Raw genomic sequence first — 18,368 nt, 5'->3', positions numbered from 1 at the left:
ATCGGATGAATAATTTTTGAGATATTGCACAATATAGTTTTATAAAAAAATTGAACATCTTTAAAACTACTGATTCGATTTCGCCCATCTGAAATCCCAGCCTGCTATATAGTAAGAGCTAGAAGCCCACGAAATTTCAACTTCCTATCTTAATTTGTTCAAGCGTAATCGTGTTCACATCAATTTTATGGAATAATTAAAAAATTACAATTTTTGAAAATGACGAGCATTTTCTATAAATAATTTATAAACCATCAATTTTCCACCATAAAAATCATTTGTTTGGAATTCTAACAAATTTATTCATATTCAGGGTTTTACGAGAAATCGATTTCATGCCTAAAAAAATGATATTTTCCGAAGTTTAAACAATTTCAACTATTCATTTATAAACAAAGAATGTTTAAAAAAATTATAATTCTGTGCAAAATGTAATTTTAATAGCGCAGAATATTCATGATTTTATCCAAAATTTTCAAAACTGTGGTCTGCCCCAAACTGTAAAACATACTTGGATCTCCTCAAAAATATATTCACAAACCCTGGGATCCCCGACCCCTCACGATTCATATCTCCCGCTGCTGACGTGCGCAGGGCGCCGGACCTGCGCACTCGGCCCCTCCCTAGTGAAACCCAAAACTCCCCACTCCCATCAACACAGCGAAATCTCCCCCAGAGTCCGCAGGTCAGATAAACATCGCTTGTTATCACCCTGATAAGCCGCAGGAAAACACCCAGAGTTTCTCCGAGCAAGTGTCACAACCCGGGGTCGCTCCGCATCCCCGAGCCCGAACAAACCCCCGAAAAAACCGCAAACCCCGCAATAAACGCCAGTGAAAAAAGGAAAACCCAACTAAAATAAAAGCCACTCGTCCCGAAGTGCATCGACTCGTGGTGTCCACTCCCAAGTGCATGACCGAGGGCCCCGAAAAAAATCAAATCCCAACCACAACCGATTCCCTCTCTATCAGCAACACCGCGTTCTCTCGAGGAAATGCAACGCTGTAAAATAGCCAACCAAGAATGAAAACACTAATCGTGTGTCATGGCTGACTCACCAGCAACAACAGAACAGGATCAGCATCAACCAGGGCTTGATTGTGACTTTGTGTTCAGTGAGGCAGGAACATTACCTCAACCTAAATAAACTCAGCCCCGCAGACAACCGAATAAAGAAAATGCCAAGAGCATTTCCCCAAAATTATCGGAGTAACCTCGAGTGTTAGTGAAGAGTAAAAACATCGTGAACTGGGAGATAATAAAAGCGTCAGTGAATCCTTGTTCTTATCTGTTCTGTTGTGTTATTTTCCGTGCATGCGTGAGAGAAAAAAAAATAACTAGGCTAAATAGACAAACATTGCGGAGTGAACAAACTGGAGTGAATGAAATTCCGTGAGCGAACAGTGATAATGAACTTCTGATGAAAAATTTTAAATGACGAGAGATGCAATAGAACAAAGAAATAAAACATACCTAACCCACATGCGCCGCGAGTGAGAGATCGAGTTGTGGTGTCAGTGCACTTGGTTTTGAGTAATTCTAGGTGTTTTTGTGCTCAATAAATTGGATAAAGCGACAATCATGAACTCATTGAGTGAGTTCTGCTCGTTGTTCTGCTGTCCACCCTGTCCGTCCAGGATAGTTGCTAAACTGGCATTTGCACCACCAGAGCCAACGTACAGTTTTATCGAGGATGAGGGCTCAAAATTTGCTATATCTTTATCGAAACGGGCCGAGTGGCATTACACGGAGAGGGAGAAGGAGTCTGTCGAGGGATTTTACGCACGCACATCACGTGGTAATAGAATAGCATGTCTATTTGTGAGGTGCTCAGCAACAGCCAGATTCACTATTTTATTTTCCCATGGTAATGCTGTTGATCTTGGGCAAATGTCGAGTTTTTACTTGGGTCTCGGCTCCAGGATCAACTGTAACATATTTAGTTATGATTACTCGGGGTATGGGGTGAGTGGTGGTAAACCATCTGAGAAGAATCTTTATGCTGACATTGATGCTGCCTGGCATGCGCTCAGAACACGGTATGGAATCAGTCCTGAGAATATTATATTGTATGGACAGAGCATTGGGACTGTGCCCACTGTTGATCTTGCTGCTAGATATGAGGTTGGAGCTGTTATTCTTCATTCGCCACTCATGTCTGGGATGAGGGTCGCTTTTCCTAATACCAAGAGAACTTGGTTCTTTGATGCATTTTTGAGGTGAGTTTTGAGGGCTTTTTTCTTTGCAGGGGGGTTTGGGAGGGGAAGGAAAGGTGGAGAGATTTCTGGGAGGATTTTATTTGCTGCTTCCGAGTGGAAGCTTTGTAATCACTCAAATTTAAGTTTCCAGTTTTTTGTGTTAGGGAAAATAAATAGGTCCCATAAGTGTCTGTATGTGTGTATTTATTTAGTTATTTATTTAACATTTTTATTTATCCTGGGGCACAAACTGACCTCCTAAGGACAACTTTTGGAGATTTTCACATGAGACGCAAGGTTAAATAATGGTTTTTAAACGTTTTTATTTACAAAAACGAAAACGGCAATTCAAGGTGAAGAGAAAGGTGGAGAGATTTCTGAGAGGATTTTATTTGCTGCTTTCAATTGGAAGCTTTGTAATCACTCAAATTTAAGTTTCCAGTTTTTTGTGTTAGGGAAAATAAATATGTCCAATAAGTGTCTGTATGTGTGTATTTATTTAGTTATTTATTTAAAATTTGTATTTGTCCTGGGGCACAAACTGACCTCCTAAGGACAATCCAAATGTAATAGTACAGAATAAGGCCAAGCGAATAAAATATACATAATGAATTAATTATCGCATGTGGTAACGACATTCAAAATTACGATCGTAATGAATTACACAGAGTCCGTATTGAAATTTTAATAATATTTAAGGGATTTAGAGATTTGGATAAATAATATGCACATGAGCAAACCTTAATTATATGACGCTGTGCAGCATGTGGTCTTTTTTTCGTTTTTTTTCGAAATTTTGTTATCAGAGATCAATCGAATTTCATGAATTTTTTCATGAATATAGACTAAAAAATATAGACAAAGAAATTGAAGAGGATATTGTTATCAAAAAATTGATAACAATATCCTCTTGATTCTATCAGAATATGATGGGGGTCGCACAATTCGGCCTTAAGTTACAGCACATTGTTTATTGGACTTGAAAGAGAAAATCGGGTTTTTCATGATTACTCAAAGAATTATCAGTAATAGTAATTAAATCAGAGCTTGAAAAGTCTATTTCAATGCTTTCTTAATCAAGTTGAAAAATGGTGATAATAGGGTCATTGTTTATTAAGTTATCGTCATGAGCTTTTTCTACCAAAATCCCTATGTCTATTAAACTGAGGTACCAGATAGATATATCATGTTGAATACTTATTAATAAACCCTGATTAAATCTTGAATAAACTATACTGAAAACGAATTCGAGTCTTGAAAGGGTTTGAATGTAGAATTATTAGACATTTCAATTGATAATAGTACAATGAATTGAAAAAATAAAAGAATAGAACAGTGAAATAAGAATGAAAACAAAAAGAATCCATTCCGAAGCAAATTGCTAATTTATTAGCAACAATAACTATACTTATTTTATTAAACAATGCAATAGCCCACGTGTTTAAGTCTAGGGAATGAAAGATAGGGAAAAGATTCCTATGGGGATTTTATTTGTTTACGTCTGTGTATAGACACAATAATATAAAGTCAATTACAGGGTCAACTAATTCAAGATAACATAGATGTATGAAAGCTTTCGCAGTTAACATCAAATGTAAAATGTGCACAAGATGCAATTTTGACCTTCACTGTAAAAAAATTGGAATTTCATGAACAGTTGACTAGTAGTTTTCAGGAGAGTTACATGGAGTTCGTTTCAGAAGTAAAAAATAAACTAATTAAACATTGTTGATCTGTGAATCTCATTTCCTGAACCACTGGAAGTGAATGTATAGCGAATTGCGTCCCTCTCTGAGTGTTAAAAAGTTCGACTTTGATGAGATTCAAATAATAGCGCGAAAGAAAAATGTACCTCACTAACATCTGAGGAATTACGGATGATCGCAAAGCCGAATAAGAAATTCATATAATGGAAAATAATAAAATTCCAGATCTCATCGAAAATTCAATGAAATTTCAAATTTTTGAGCAGCAGAAAAAGGAGAATTTTTGAACTTGAATCTTCAATCAAAATATGAATATTCAACACCGAATAATGCTGAATTTTTCCTGCTGATTATTAATTTTCATGGAATAATTGAACTGAAATTTACAAGTTCTATTGATTTTTCCATAAAATTTCAGTTTTTTACTGACGAATTCCCTCGAAGTTTCAGTGGATATACAATACAATGAAAATTTCCAAAAAGTGAAAAATTGGATTTGCAACAGAGAAATGCCTGATGATAATAATTATACTTATTATCTCAGTAATTAGTGGTGTCGGGGGAAATGACCGGAGGAATAACTCCGGACACTTTCCCTCAAAATTGCTCATTACCGACATAATTATGAAATTGTCCAGAAAATCATCTTGGTAATGAGCTGTGGCAAAAGAGATTCTCAAAAGCTAGTGAAATCCTCTATAAAAAACATCTCTCAGTATTGCGCATTAAAATTATTCATTCCTGTGAGCATTCTGAAAGTAGACAAACTTCTCTATTTATATCAACGAATTGTGAAATTCAAAAGATGGACAATGCTGCACCATTTCTTTTACAAAAGAATAACTTTGTGTTTTTCTCTTGTCTATTCATAGAACACAGAGTTACAAAGTTATCAAAGTCCAGAGGTTTCAGTGCAGTTAGTTTATTATCTTAAAAGGATTTAGGTAAGAAGACAGAAATAGATACACTGGGGAAGAGGATTTTTTTCCCATTGTACTGATGAAGATTAGAGTCTCAAAAGGGAGAACTACATTTTCTGAATAGAAGAAAACTGTTTCCGATGTGATTAATATTCGAAATGAGGAAAAACGATTTCCTAAATCAAATGAGGAATTCTGTGAATTATGAGGGGAAAAATATGTATTAAAATTGTGGTTTATAAGATTTATTGAAACGAAATGTTTTTTTCGTATGAAAAATGAGGAAAACTGAGAATTCAGAGAATAATCACAATTTTTTTTTCGTTTACTACTTCAGGTTTTTGATTGAAACATCGTGGAATATATACAGATTTCCAATAAATTTCAATGATTATAATTGAATAATTTATTTGAATTATGCTATTTTCCCATTGCAATAAATCTCCAAAGATTCAGTTAATTTCCATACAAAAAATAGTAATAATTCTAATAGCAACACGAAAAATCTGATTCCAAACAGTTAAAAAATGATAAAAATAGTATTTAATTATTTCCTAAATTATCAATTACAGTATAGACAAGGTGCCGAAGGTAATGTCACCAGTTCTTGTGATTCACGGTACAGAGGACGACGTAATCAACATCAGTCATGGACTGGCAATCTACGAGAGGTGTCCCAGGCCAGTGGAGCCTCTGTGGGTTGAGGTAATGCATCCTTTTCATGTTTCAACAGCCAAGTTTGCTCCCCCGAGACATAAGTAGTTTCAGGTATTTTAATTATTGCAATTAGTCAGAAAGTTGGACGATAAATTTCAGTTGAGGAAATTGGAATTTCATTGGAAATTATTGAGGCTCCTTCAATTATTCCGCAGTTACAGGCTTAGCGACACGCGATTTAATCCACTTTATCTGGAATTGATGATGATATCACTGAATATTTCATTTTGGTTGGATTTTCGGAGGTCTGATGCCTTTTATTGATAACGAGAATTAAAGATTTCCGGATGGGGTTGGGAATAATGTTAACAGGTCGATAGAAATGTTCTCATTGACAGGTGTAACAGCCAATGTTTCTATGAATTATAAATTACTGTTTGAATTATTGAAAGGAAGCAGAATGCCTTTCTAGTGTAGAAGTTCATGGTTTAAAAAAAAAAGATTTCTTTTTACAGACTTTTACTTTTGTAGAAGGCTACGAAAATCTCCAGAAATCAGAAAATACCTTTACTTATTCATCTTTTCAATTATAAAACCAGACCAGATTGTTTTCCATAATTATTTCAGAATCTAAAACCGAATTTTTTGTAGAAAAGAGTTTCATTCTCGTTCTGCTCTGAGAGTCCTCATGGAAAATTCAGAAATATTGATTTAAAAGTACCTTATTGATAATTAATGAGGGAAATTTCCCTCATTAAATATTCGAGCATAATAAATATAATGAACCCCTCTACGCAATTCACGTCCCTAAAAACCCTCAGGAGTAATTCATAAAATTCCAAAAGGAAAAAATATGTATCAATCTCGTTTTTTAAACATTTATTTGAAAAAAAGAAAAAAAAAACAGATTTATTTAAGTGTGAAAAGACGTCGAGAATTTTTAATTAAGGCCCGGGTGCATTATCTTTCGAACGTGATCTTGGTTGTTATTTTTAATTTGATAATCTGAAATGATCTCCAATTGCTATTCAGCTTTACATAGCCCTGGAGTCTCCAAAAATTATGATTGTACAATCAAGAAAACACTGAAGAATACCTGAACATTTTCAAAGAGCGTTTTTGAATAATATTGGGAAATAAACCCAATAGGGAGGAAATTGCAAATTAATAATTTAATGTATTTGATCGCTGTCAGATCGTCATTTGTCACAGTAGTCAATGGCTGTCAGATCGTTAGTTACCATGATAAATTATCCATTCACTATTTCCTCTCTATCGGACTTATATCTCTTAATCTTTATTAAAAACGCTCTTTGAAAATGTTCAGTTCAGTTTTTCTACTTTTTTTGATTGTACAATCATAATTTTCAGGGACTCCTGTGTGACGTAAAATTCAATGGAAATTGTGATATATTTTACACTATAAAGATGGAAAAACAATCGACATAACGTTCGAAAGATAATCCACCGGGGCCTTAAAATAATAAATTCATTTTCGAACTATCCAAGAATCTCGAGCCCTTGAGTTTTTTTCATTTCATAGTACGTCTTTTCAATCTTGAAAAAGATTTCAAGAATAATGAGCGCCTCAAAGCAACTCATGTCCCTAGAAATTCTCAGGAAGAATTTTTAAAATTCTAAAAGGACGAAATATCCATCAAACTTGTTCTTTAAGACATTTATTTGAAAAAAAATTGTTTACCTGTGAAAGACATCGAAAACTTCGAATTAATAATAAATTAAATTTCGGATTATCCAATTACAAAAAAAATACGGATATAATGAGCCTCTGAAAGCAACTCACGTACCTAGAAACCCTCAGGAGGAATTCTTAAAATTCCGAAAGAAAGAAATATACATCAAATGAGTTAAATCAAATGTTGTTAAAGACATGGATTTGAAAAAAAAAAGATTTGTTTTCATGTGAAACACCTCGAAAATATTGAATTAATAATAAATTCAATTTCGAATTATCCAATTATCCAGGAATAATAGACATAACGAGCCCTCAAAGCAACTCACGTCCCCCAAAAGACCTCCCCAAAGATAAAACTAATGAAATAAATGAAATTCACCCCATAATGAGCCCCTAAATAATTTCAGGGAGCTGGTCACAACGACGTTGAGCTCTACAATCAGTACCTGGAGCGACTGAAACACTTCGTAAGCGTTGAATTAGTAAACTGACGTAAATTGAGCCTCCCAGACAAGGAGGGAGGACAGGGTGAAGGTGAGGATGATTTCGATAATAAAGATAACGACTCAATATCAAACTACATAAACACAATAAGTCGTGCTATGTTGATATGCGACGATGATGAGCCTTCACCCGTCTCCAGTGACGAAGTATTTTTCATATGCGAGGAGCAGACTAATGTCAAATGTGATGATAAAAAAATAATAAAAGACTCAAATGATAAAATGAAAATTGAATTCTATCCACGAATCCAGTCTGGCATTACTAAAAAAACAAATAAATCATTGAAAACAGACAGTATTGATGAGATTAAAAATACCCAGAAAAAAATTGGTAATATTTTGGGTAGAAAGAAGAATAAAAAATTATTCTGCGATGCATCATCGTGCACTGCTGACGATAATAATCAGATATTTGAAAAAATCATAACAACTGGTGATAACGATGATGGACATGAGACTGCTCACACTATACTCGTTAAAATACAGGTTGAAAATTGCTCTCAGTGCCCAGATAAATCGATATCAGTATACTCACACGATATGAATAAGAAAAAAATCAACTGCATTGAGCAGTGTAAGATTAAAAATAGCAAAACCGTTGCTGTACAGGTGAATTTCAATTCAATTGAATCGGCTGTTGAATCGCAGTGCGTTAAAATAAGTAAAATACGTAGATGCAGTAGGGCATCGAGATTCTCACAGACATCGATAACATCAAATAAGGGAAAGAGAACGAATGAGCAGGATGTTGAGAAATCACCAGTGGCATCAGCATCCAGCCAACCAGAGAATCCAACGAAAATATATCTGTGGAGGGGGAAGAACTTTAAGAGCCAATCGATGACGCATAAGACGAATGAGAAGAACAGCGAGGGCACTGTTGTTTGTGATAATGAGGACAAGAGCAAGAAGATACAGGAGAAGAGCTTTTCCGTGGACAGGGGATCGTTCAAGAAGAAGAAGAGTCAGGCTATAAGTCCCAATAAGAAGTCCAATCGTTCGTCTTTGACTATTGGCTCTGATAATATCTCCATTAATCTGTCGAAATATTCACCGTGTGCTAGCAGGCTTGCAGCTAGCTCCAAAATTCTGGGGAATAATGTCAATTCTTCGTCAACATTGAGCCCAGAGAGTCCATTGCATGCTGTCAGACCCAAGAGTCCAGGACGTCTCCCTGAACCTGGGCTGGAGAAGACTGAGGCTGAGAAGATGACTCTGCAAGCCAGTTTATCACTCAATATTGATCAGTTCAAGAAGACACATCATACTCCTCGTAGCAGAAGCGTTGGGGATAGTTGTGTCACTTCACCCACTAGTGAAGCCACGACGACCATGAGTTACTCACCAACTGGAACTGAAATTCTATCTCTCGATGATGTTGGACAGCAACACAATTCAACGAGTAATGATTTGTCGCTGTCAGCACCGGATTTGAAAGTTCTTAATGGCATTGGGGGACTGACGACACCTTCCAAGGTTAATCTTGAGACGAAGTGTTAATTATTGGGTTTTTTGGGATCTACGGGGAGTGTGATTCTGAATGATAGGAATTCAATTCTGTTTTAATGGTTTTGAAGAAAGTGCTGGGGAGGAGTTGAAAATTTTCGGGTAAAGTTTGGTGTTTCTTTTGATGAAAAACTTGAGGAGATTGCAGAGAGAAATTTTCTTTGGTGGAAACCTTTTTGTTTGTTTTGCTTTGGGAAGATCAAGAGGTAAATCGGGGTCAAGATTTTATTGAAGGGCTTCGGAAGAAATCTCTCACCTGTTCAGATTCTTTTCTTTTACAATCAGTTTTTGAAGAATATTTTGGAGTTTATTAAAAAGAACTGGGAAATTTCGTCGAGATTTTTTTGTTTTGATTTAGAAACCTTTTAGTTTGTTTTGCTTTGGGAAGATCAAGAGATAAATGGGCGTCAAAATTTTATTGAAGGGTTTCGGAAGGTTCTCTCACCTCTTCAGATTCTTTTGTTTTGCAATATTTTTTTCAATAATATTTTCGCTGGGAAATTTCGTCGAGACTTGTTATTCGAGTTCTCATCCTTATCTGATAAAAAGATCTTAAAAGATCTTAAAAGATCTTAAAAGATCTTTTTATCTTGCCTGAAATTTTTCTGTCTCACAAGATTGTGAAATATTTATTATAAATTGAGAAAAAATATAATTGAATTGAATTTTTGATTTTTTTATCTTGCAACGAATTCAATTTTTTTTAGTTCAATTCGTTTTACTTTTATATAATGGTTTGTTTGGAAAAGTTGTAAGAAGTTGAAGAGGTGACTTGAGGTCAGAAAAATTTCCGGGGAAACTTTGAAGTCTCCTTTGACAAAAGAAACTTGAGGAAATTGTGGAAAGAAGTTTTCTAGAATGAAAACCTTTTATGTATTCTCCTTTGGGAAGTTGAAGAGATAAATGGGACGTCAGGATTTTATTTCAGGTTTCCGTAAGAGATCTCTCATCTCTCCAGAGTCTTTTCTTCTGCAATATTTTCTTCAAGAATATTTTCGAATTAAAAAAAATGGAAAATTTCGTCAAGACTTTTTACTCGAGTTCTCATCCTCATTCTTTCTGTCTCCATAGAATTGTGAAACGTTTATTGGAGATTGAGAAAAAACCTGACTGAATTGAATTCCTTTATCTTGTAACAACACAACAAGATCATTCTTGAGAACGATAAAGAACAAATGAGAGAATTTTACACGTAATCTTTGATGTCTCCATCATCTCAGTCGAGTGCTTTGTCAAGGTCGTTATAATCGTTCATGACAATCGATATTGTTGCTACACGTGTCACTGGTTCAAAGGGAATGTATCCATTTAAGGGGCTTTCTTCATACTTTTCTGTGCTTTTTCTTTACTATGGAGTTTTCTGATAAAATCCTAGTGCCAAAGAACAATATTGAGATTTATCTGTTTTTGCGTTTATTTGCTTTTTTTTCAAGATGTGTGGGGAGTACAATTCTCTCTGATGAACAGTAATGTGAATTTCGAATTAATTTCATAGATAATTTTACGGTTCTGTTTACAGTGATTAATTTTTTGTTGTTTGAAGGCGGGAACCTGGGGTTGAGTGGATAATTGTCGAGGAGAAATTTACAGGCTCAAATAACTTTACTTCGAATTGAGATTACATTGAGCCAAGAATGGGGTAGAGTGGGCAGTGAATTAAAAAAAATTCAATAGTTGTTTATTAGAAGATTAAGAGAAAAGATAATTTTTCATTCAAGTTTCAACTCAATGAATTTTCTTCAAATACTCCTAGATTTGGATACTGTAGCTATTGAGGATATATTATAAGGGATCAAATCAATTTTCGTTCAATTGAGCTTCAGTTGAAATGAGAATTGGGCAGAATAAACAGCCAAATTAAAAAAAAAAGAAAGACAGAAGAAATGAAATTTTCTAAAATGAATTATAGTTAACAATATTGGAAAGTCAAACTGTTCACTTAATTTCAAATCACGTAAAGTTAAAGAGGGAAAAATAATTAATAAATTTAATTGAGAATGGAGCAAAATGCTCATTTATTTATTTTCAATTTTCTAGCTGTAATTTTCCTGAAGATTGAAGGAAAATTTTTTATTCAAGCTTCAGTTCAATTAATTCTCTTCAAATAGTCCGAGACCCTCTACATTATTCTAAAAGTTGGAAACAATTCTTATTATTAATCTCATTCCCATTCTTCCCTATTCTAGAATGAATGACAATTAAAAATATTATTAAAAAGTAGAACTGTTCACTTCATCGCCATCTCATTTTCATAAAAAAAAATACTTAACAAATATCAGGAGGTCCATTTTACCGCAGGTTCCCCCACCCCTTTTGTAATTGAGGAACAAATTGCGTCGTTGAATAATGAAGTTACGAGAGATTTTATGAAAAATTCAAAAGCACTCAGAATTTTATGATCTATCAGATTCTGGCATTTAATTAATTTTAGTATAAAAAAATATTATTATCATTGTAAGAAGTTGATTACAAAGTTTATCTTATGGTGAATTAATTAACGATTAAAATGATTTTCTTACTAATTTTTGTGGTCTCTATTACGAATTTTATTGTGCATTGTACATCCCATACATCTGAGTGAGTTTTCTTCATCATAAACTAATGAAAGGATTCGATAATCGATTATCAATTGTAAAGTCGGTGAGAAAGTTGATACTGCCCTACATTAATTGTCTACATCTGTCATTAGCAAGAATTATCCTTATACTATTCATCATAAAGAGAAGCAATATATACATAAATGTATGGATAAGCTAGTTAACATAATAAAAATCGATTAATAGTTAATAAACCCACCAAATAGTAATGTGAAAAGTAAATAACGGGAGTTCTTCCACAATTTTTAGGTAAAAACTTGAAAATATACAAATGATTAATGAGATATATAAATATATGTGCGGCGATTGGCGCTATCCTGTGTCTTACCGAAAACAAAAAAAAATCATTGATGATAATGAGAGTAATCTTTTACACGAGATAATAATGAAAATAGATAGGGAGAATATCATTGCCAAACTCGACTAAATTAGGTAAACTCAGATAATTGGAGGGGGAAGTGAGGAAAAATTATGATGGTTGTGTGTCTTGTGGTTCTGGATTTTGGAGGGGGTGTATATAGGGGGTACAGGGGGGATGACTATTTTCATTGGAAAACACTTTATTTACGATGTTGGGGAATAATGTTTTTTGGAAGTTTTGATTTGGGATGGATAAAGGGGGTGGAGATTTATTGGATGGCGGTTGTTGAATTATCTTGGAAATAATGGGGTGTAGGGGAACTTTTATGGCAAGCATTTCGAATCGAACCTGTTGTTATTGGGGTAATTCAACGGTTGACGAAATTTCAGTTGAAATATTCTATCCTCACAATTTTTTTAATATCTTGGATAGTTACGTTTAGAAAGAAATGACAAGAAAGCTTTTTTGTACTTTATTAATTAAGCTCTCCAAAAAAATGTTAAATTTCTATAAAGCTTTTATTTTCGGGAATATTTATCAATTAATTGGAATAATAAAATTGATAATATCAATAATATTAATTCGACTGTTTTTTTAATCGTGCATTACTGAACGATGAATTTATTCAATGAGAATAAATATTTCATAAATATTTCACGTGATTACGTGTTTGTGGATTGATTTTTTTGATCGAAATTTTCATTTTGGGATGGATAGATGAGGTGGGGATTTATTGAATAGTTGTTGTTGAATTATCTTGGAAATAATGGGGTGTAAGGACACTTTTATAAAAAGAATTTCGAGTAAAACCTGTTATTGAGGTAATTCAACGGTTGACGACGTTTCAGTTGAAATATTCCATCCTCTCTATTTTCTTAATATCTTGGACAGTTACGTTTAGGAAAAAATGACAAGAGCTTTATTGTAGTTCATTAACTAATCTCTCTGCAAAAAAAAGTGTAAAATTTCTGTAAACCTCTTATTTTCGGGAATATTTATCAATCGATTGGAATAATTAAATTAATAATATTAATCATATTCATTCAATTTTTTTTTTAATCGTACATTGGTGAAAGATGAATTTATCCAATGAGAATAAGTATTTCATAAATGTTTCACTTGATTTACGTAGTTGGGGATTAATTTTTCTTATGGACGTTTTTATTTTGGGATGGATATATGAGTTGGGAATTTATTGGATGGCTGTTGTTGAATTACCTTGGAAATAATGGGGTGTAGGAGAATTTTTATGAGAAGGATTTCTCTAAGAATTTCGACTAGAACCAGTTTTTATTGGGGTAATTTAACGATTGACGAAAGTCCAGTTGAAATATTCCATGCTCACATTTTTTTAATATCTCGGACACTATCGCCTTTAGGAAAAAATTTTAGAGAAGCTCTTTTCTAGTTTATGAAGCTCTTTGTAAAAAAACATCAAAATTCTTGTAAACTCGTTATTTTCGAAAATATTCATCAATTACCATTCGACTTTTTTTAAAAATCGTGCATATAGTACAGATACAAAAAATCTTAATTAACATATTTTCCTAGAATCAATTGTTGAGATTGTTAAGATTTAACCAATTTAGGTTTGAAATTTGGGTTGGAATATTTCATCTCAACAATTTTGTAAATATCTTTGAAATCATTAAGCTCAGCAAAAAAATCACAAAACAGCTTTTTTGTAAGTGACCAAACTCTCTAAAAAAACAACCTCCACTCAATTTATTTAATAAAAAAATTGTGAGTTCATCCAATTGAGATAATTCATCCACCAATAACAATTCAACAACAACATTATTTCCCAACAGTCCACAAAAGTGATCCATGGGCTGATAAATCGCCGAGTAACGAATGATCGATATCACTATAAAAAATGTGTAATCCTAGGACTTCGTAATTCGTATAATTTCTACGAATGTTTAACTGTACTTAATGCACTCGACGCAGAAAGAAAAATCGATTAGAAACATGAGTTCAAATGCGTGAGAGTCAATGCCAATTACTCAATGAGGGGTTGACACTAATTACATTATTTTTCCACGAATAAGTTTTGAAAATTATAATTAAAAAGACGGATAAAGAGTTGATTATGGAAAACCTAGTTTTACTTGAATGAGAAAAATTTATGATTTCGTAGAACCGAAATGATTGTTTTAATTAAATGTGATATATTCACTTCATCTGTTGGACAATGAGCTCATTCCATTGTTTTTTTGTCTCCCTATGAATTAATATGTTAATTAGTTATTTAAATTGATGAAAAATCGTAAAAAAATGGAATATTTCGTAAAAACGTAATTAGTTGATAAAAATTTTTACTAGTAAAAACTAAATGAGGGCTTTGTACATTCGAATCGATTCTATACAAATGTTGGTGAAAAATGTGGAATGCAAAAACATTTTGATTGAATATTTGTGTCAAGTACATTTTGCATACCTATGAAAGTTGTTAACCACAAGTTAATGAGGTGTACACACTCGTTATCTGTATGCCCCATTATCCAATGATGTAAATAGTTATCGACGACTGTAACAATAATATTAGACAGAATGCAGAAACACATGGGATAACTGGAACAGTATCAATGCAGGTCTGGTGGAAAATACTCAATGGAAATCGATGGAACGGAATGAATTCGATTTGATGGGAAATGTGACTGGAATACTCAATATTGAGGGAGATGTTTGTGATTCAATGACGATTCCAGAGTTTCAGCGTGAATTTAATTAATTTCGGGGTGGGTTTGATGAGATGATGACACATTGATTTGTCTGTTAGGAAAATTCGGTTGATTCGAGGCAATGTCGAAGGGATTGATGGCTAGATGTGAAAAGAAATTAGTTCGATAATTGGGGAAGATTATTTTGAAAACATTCTTCTTCTTTATTCATGAGACTCCAGGTAAAAACCTATTGGAGTCTGCGTAGCAAAAAAAAACAATAACAGCACTGTTACAAATCTCGACACGGTGAAAAAAAAAAACAATATTTCTGAAACTAGTGATGAAATTTTTTACAGATAAAAATCTTTCGATGATTTTTTGTAACTCGATAAATCCAAAAATTTTATATTGTTTGTATAGTGGATAATTTTGACGTTGATAGGGAGTGGTAGGGCAAAATGGAACGTTTGTCATCGACTCGAAATCCCAACTTTGTCTTATGTTTGAAATTAGTGGATTCAGGAGAAAATGAAGATATTTCCTCTAGCTGATGAAATTTTCTATAAAAAAAAGCCTTCTGGTAAATTTCCCTCATTATATTCCCTTTGAAAAATTCAAAAGAATTTGTAAATAGTTTTTAGATTCATCCTTTCTCATGAATTCACTCTATTGCTCAAGTAAATTTATAAAAATGACTCATCTCCTCAGTTGAATGTTTCGGTATTCATTCCAAATGGTGGGAAAGAGTGCAGGAATTATGAGAATGTTGAAATCCAACAGAAAACAAATGTTTGATTAAAATAAACGATCGACGAATCCCATTAATTTACCTGAAAGGTAAAAAAAAACATTTCAACACATTTCCATTGAATTCGAATTGCTTTGCATGTGTTCCCATCCAGTTTTATGAATTTTTCCACCGGTCACATGTACCAGCATTTCGTGGGAGCAGATTTAATTTGTCCAACTGCAGTATTTAACGATTGCAGACGACAAAAACTACAAAAAAAACATACTGAATGTGCATTGTTATTCTCAGAGTGTTTCAATAGCAGTTTTACACCATTTTTTAAACCTTATAAAACCGAAATAGCTGGAACTGAGTGTCCATTGTGACAGTTATCACGAAAAATGACATTTCGAGAGTATGAGATGGAAAATCAATTTTCAATAAGTACATGTGCATTTAATTTAGGTGATAAGTTATCACATTTGTTGACAAATCATTCTCCACTCTATTATTGAGTGAATTCACGGATATTTTAACATAAAAAAAATGGAATGAAAAATCTAAAAGTGTCGGATTAAGATTTGAGTATTATTAATAAAGTACAGATTAATTCCTCGTATGAATCGTTGATTATGTACAATTATTATGTAAATTACATATGACTATGTAAGCAATCTGACTTTTCATTTTTAGCGGTTTAATGGCGTCTGGTTTCCCTCTTCGTGGAAGGGTAATTGTGATGGATGAGTTTTGTAATTGAGCGCAATTACAGGGATAAGTTGAAGGAAATGTAGAATAATGAGCTTTCTGAAGGAAGGGAGAATCATAACTTGAGGATATCCAATACTTTTTATAGAGATTTTAATTTTTTTGGCGAGATTTTTAGTCATCGAAATTATCAATTTGGTTAGTTTCATGAAAATTACGTTTTGTAAAATATTGACCCTTTTCAAACATTGGGTTTTCATAAATAAATAGGCCAAATTATTGAAATTCTCGGAAACTTAATTTTTTTTTTGCATCAAAATAGACTTTTTGTGAAATTATCAATTCGGATAATTGTTTATGATTTTGAGAGAATAATTTTTAGAGGGCAAAATGTATTGTTTTTACATTGTTTTGGAAGAAAGGTAATTTTGAAAAACTGCAAATTTTTAATTCAGTAGCGAAGCGGTGAAACGATTTAAGGTATGTCCCGAGATAATCGGACCCAAAGTCAGTCCCTATGGATTTCCGGAAAAAAATCTAAATAACTTAAATTATATAATATAAAATGTATTGCATTCTCATAAGTTATTGAGTTTTTCTATTCGCATATGTTGTTGGTGCAGGTAAGAACAACTCTTTGAATCAAATAAGGAAGTATTTGTTAATCAATTTTTTGAATTACATAAAGAATGCTTTCACGAAATTTCCATTCTTTAGAGTTGAATATCGCTGAATTCACCTCTAAAAAAAGAATTTTTGTAATGGCTCTTTTTGTAGCTCTCAATTCGTTCTACAAGAAAGATGGTAACAAAACTTTCGTTATCTGCCTTAGATTCCGAGATAGTCATTGAAAACTGATCAATAGTTAAAAACAACTTAAATTGTTTTATCGCTTCACTGAAATAGTTTCTCATGTTATCAAATAATACGTCTGTTCATAGTTGGCAGTCTTCACACTCCCGTGTTGCCGAAATAACCCAGGATAAACTTCAATAACCGATCTACGAATAAAATCTACTATTTCCCTCGGTTGTATCATATTCACTCGTTAATATGGCTGTAGTTCTGTATTATTCATACAATCTCGATTATGTATCCTGCAACAACTGCGTTAGAAATATTCTTAGTCATACAAAACCCTAATATTTTTAATCATTTACCAGTAGAACGATAAAAATATCGAAATATAATGACTTGATTGAGGATGTCACGGGTATTCCATGGATTGTTAAAAAAATCTTTTTTTCCTGGTAGAGGACAATATATGAGCCATTTCTGCCACGATTTCAACTCATCAACCCGAATTGAATATCGAGAAAATGAATAAAGAAGATGTAATGGACGAACACTTTCTCATGGGTTCATTCCGGGCGCGGAGAGTCAAGATATCTCTCTTATTTGCAATATTTCTCTTATTTCATCATCACACTCAGTGCATCATTTCGCATTGCCCCCTATTTTTTCAATTTTTTTTTGATCCCCTGAAGGGTAAATTGTCCACTTGAATTCATAACGCCATAAGGAGCCGTGTATAAGGCTCATTAATGTTTATTCAATTCCTCGATAGTTATGCGGTCTGCCGTGTTGAAACTGTCATCAATTTTCATTACATATTTAATGCTGTCGATGAAGAGAACAACGAAATTTTTTGTCAAACATTTTGAAAATTCGTTCATTTCGTGAAATAATGAAGAGAATCAAGTCCTCTTATAGCATTCGGAAGCGGAAATTTCTCCGGCCTTCCAGCAGAATAATTCTCCTGACTCCAATCCTTTTCATTATCTCCGGCTTCCTCATTATAAAAAAATCATGTTCCTCTTCATTCACAGAATTTCAAAGAAGATAATTCAAACCTGAATAAGTCCATGTACTCTATCCCCTTTATCCAGTACAAGAGTCCATAAAATAGCCCCGAAAACACCCTTTTCCTCCCTCCACCGCCATTCCCAGTGAAATAGTTTATTTTACACGGCGTATAGCGGTAAATCATCAGTGAATGTAACAAACTTTTTTTTTCTACTCGAAATCTAATTTATCCAGCTCTTTAACAGGGTGAACTGAATTTTCCAAACGTGAGTGCGTGCTCTCCAATAATACAAGAGCAAACTTTTTGTATAATT

General features: G+C 33.4%; 2 protein-coding genes across 2 annotated transcripts; both read left to right on the top strand.

The window, feature by feature from the left end:
* The first annotated feature begins 698 nt into the window (after positions 1-698).
* Positions 699-7,681, top strand: LOC107037729 (alpha/beta hydrolase domain-containing protein 17B). The gene is made up of 3 exons (XM_015256437.1): positions 699-2,219; positions 5,397-5,529; positions 7,585-7,681. The coding sequence occupies exons 1-3, from the start codon at positions 1,582-1,584 to the stop codon at positions 7,666-7,668; spliced, it is 855 nt and encodes a 284-aa protein (XP_015111923.1). The 5' UTR covers positions 699-1,581; the 3' UTR covers positions 7,669-7,681.
* Positions 7,682-7,768: 87 nt separating this feature from the next.
* On the top strand, positions 7,769-9,525 carry LOC107037728. The gene has a single exon (XM_015256436.2). It carries the CDS (start codon positions 7,780-7,782, stop codon positions 9,178-9,180), a length of 1,401 nt encoding a protein of 466 aa, XP_015111922.1. The 5' UTR covers positions 7,769-7,779; the 3' UTR covers positions 9,181-9,525.
* The last annotated feature ends 8,843 nt before the right edge of the window (positions 9,526-18,368 follow it).

The sequence above is a fragment of the Diachasma alloeum genome, unplaced genomic scaffold (assembly GCF_001412515.2).
Source record: "Diachasma alloeum isolate Michigan unplaced genomic scaffold, Dall2.0 Dall_scaffold_00269, whole genome shotgun sequence".
Classification (NCBI taxonomy): Eukaryota; Metazoa; Arthropoda; class Insecta; order Hymenoptera; family Braconidae; genus Diachasma; species Diachasma alloeum.
The sequence above is the reverse complement of the archived record's forward strand: the minus strand, read 5'-3'. Positions and strand labels throughout refer to the sequence as shown.

What these genes read in the sequence shown, in the direction of transcription:
- LOC107037729 (XM_015256437.1), top strand. Translation starts at nt 1,582, where the DNA reads ATGAACTCATTGAGTGAGTTCTGCTCGTTGTTCTGCTGTCCACCCTGT. An exon ending in TTCTTTGATGCATTTTTGAG is followed by an intron (nt 2,220 to 5,396) that starts GTGAGTTTTGAG and finishes TATCAATTACAG; the next exon opens with TATAGACAAGGTGCCGAAGG. An exon ending in TGGAGCCTCTGTGGGTTGAG is followed by an intron (nt 5,530 to 7,584) that starts GTAATGCATCCT and finishes AAATAATTTCAG; the next exon opens with GGAGCTGGTCACAACGACGT.
- LOC107037728 (XM_015256436.2), top strand. Translation starts at nt 7,780, where the DNA reads ATGTTGATATGCGACGATGATGAGCCTTCACCCGTCTCCAGTGACGAA.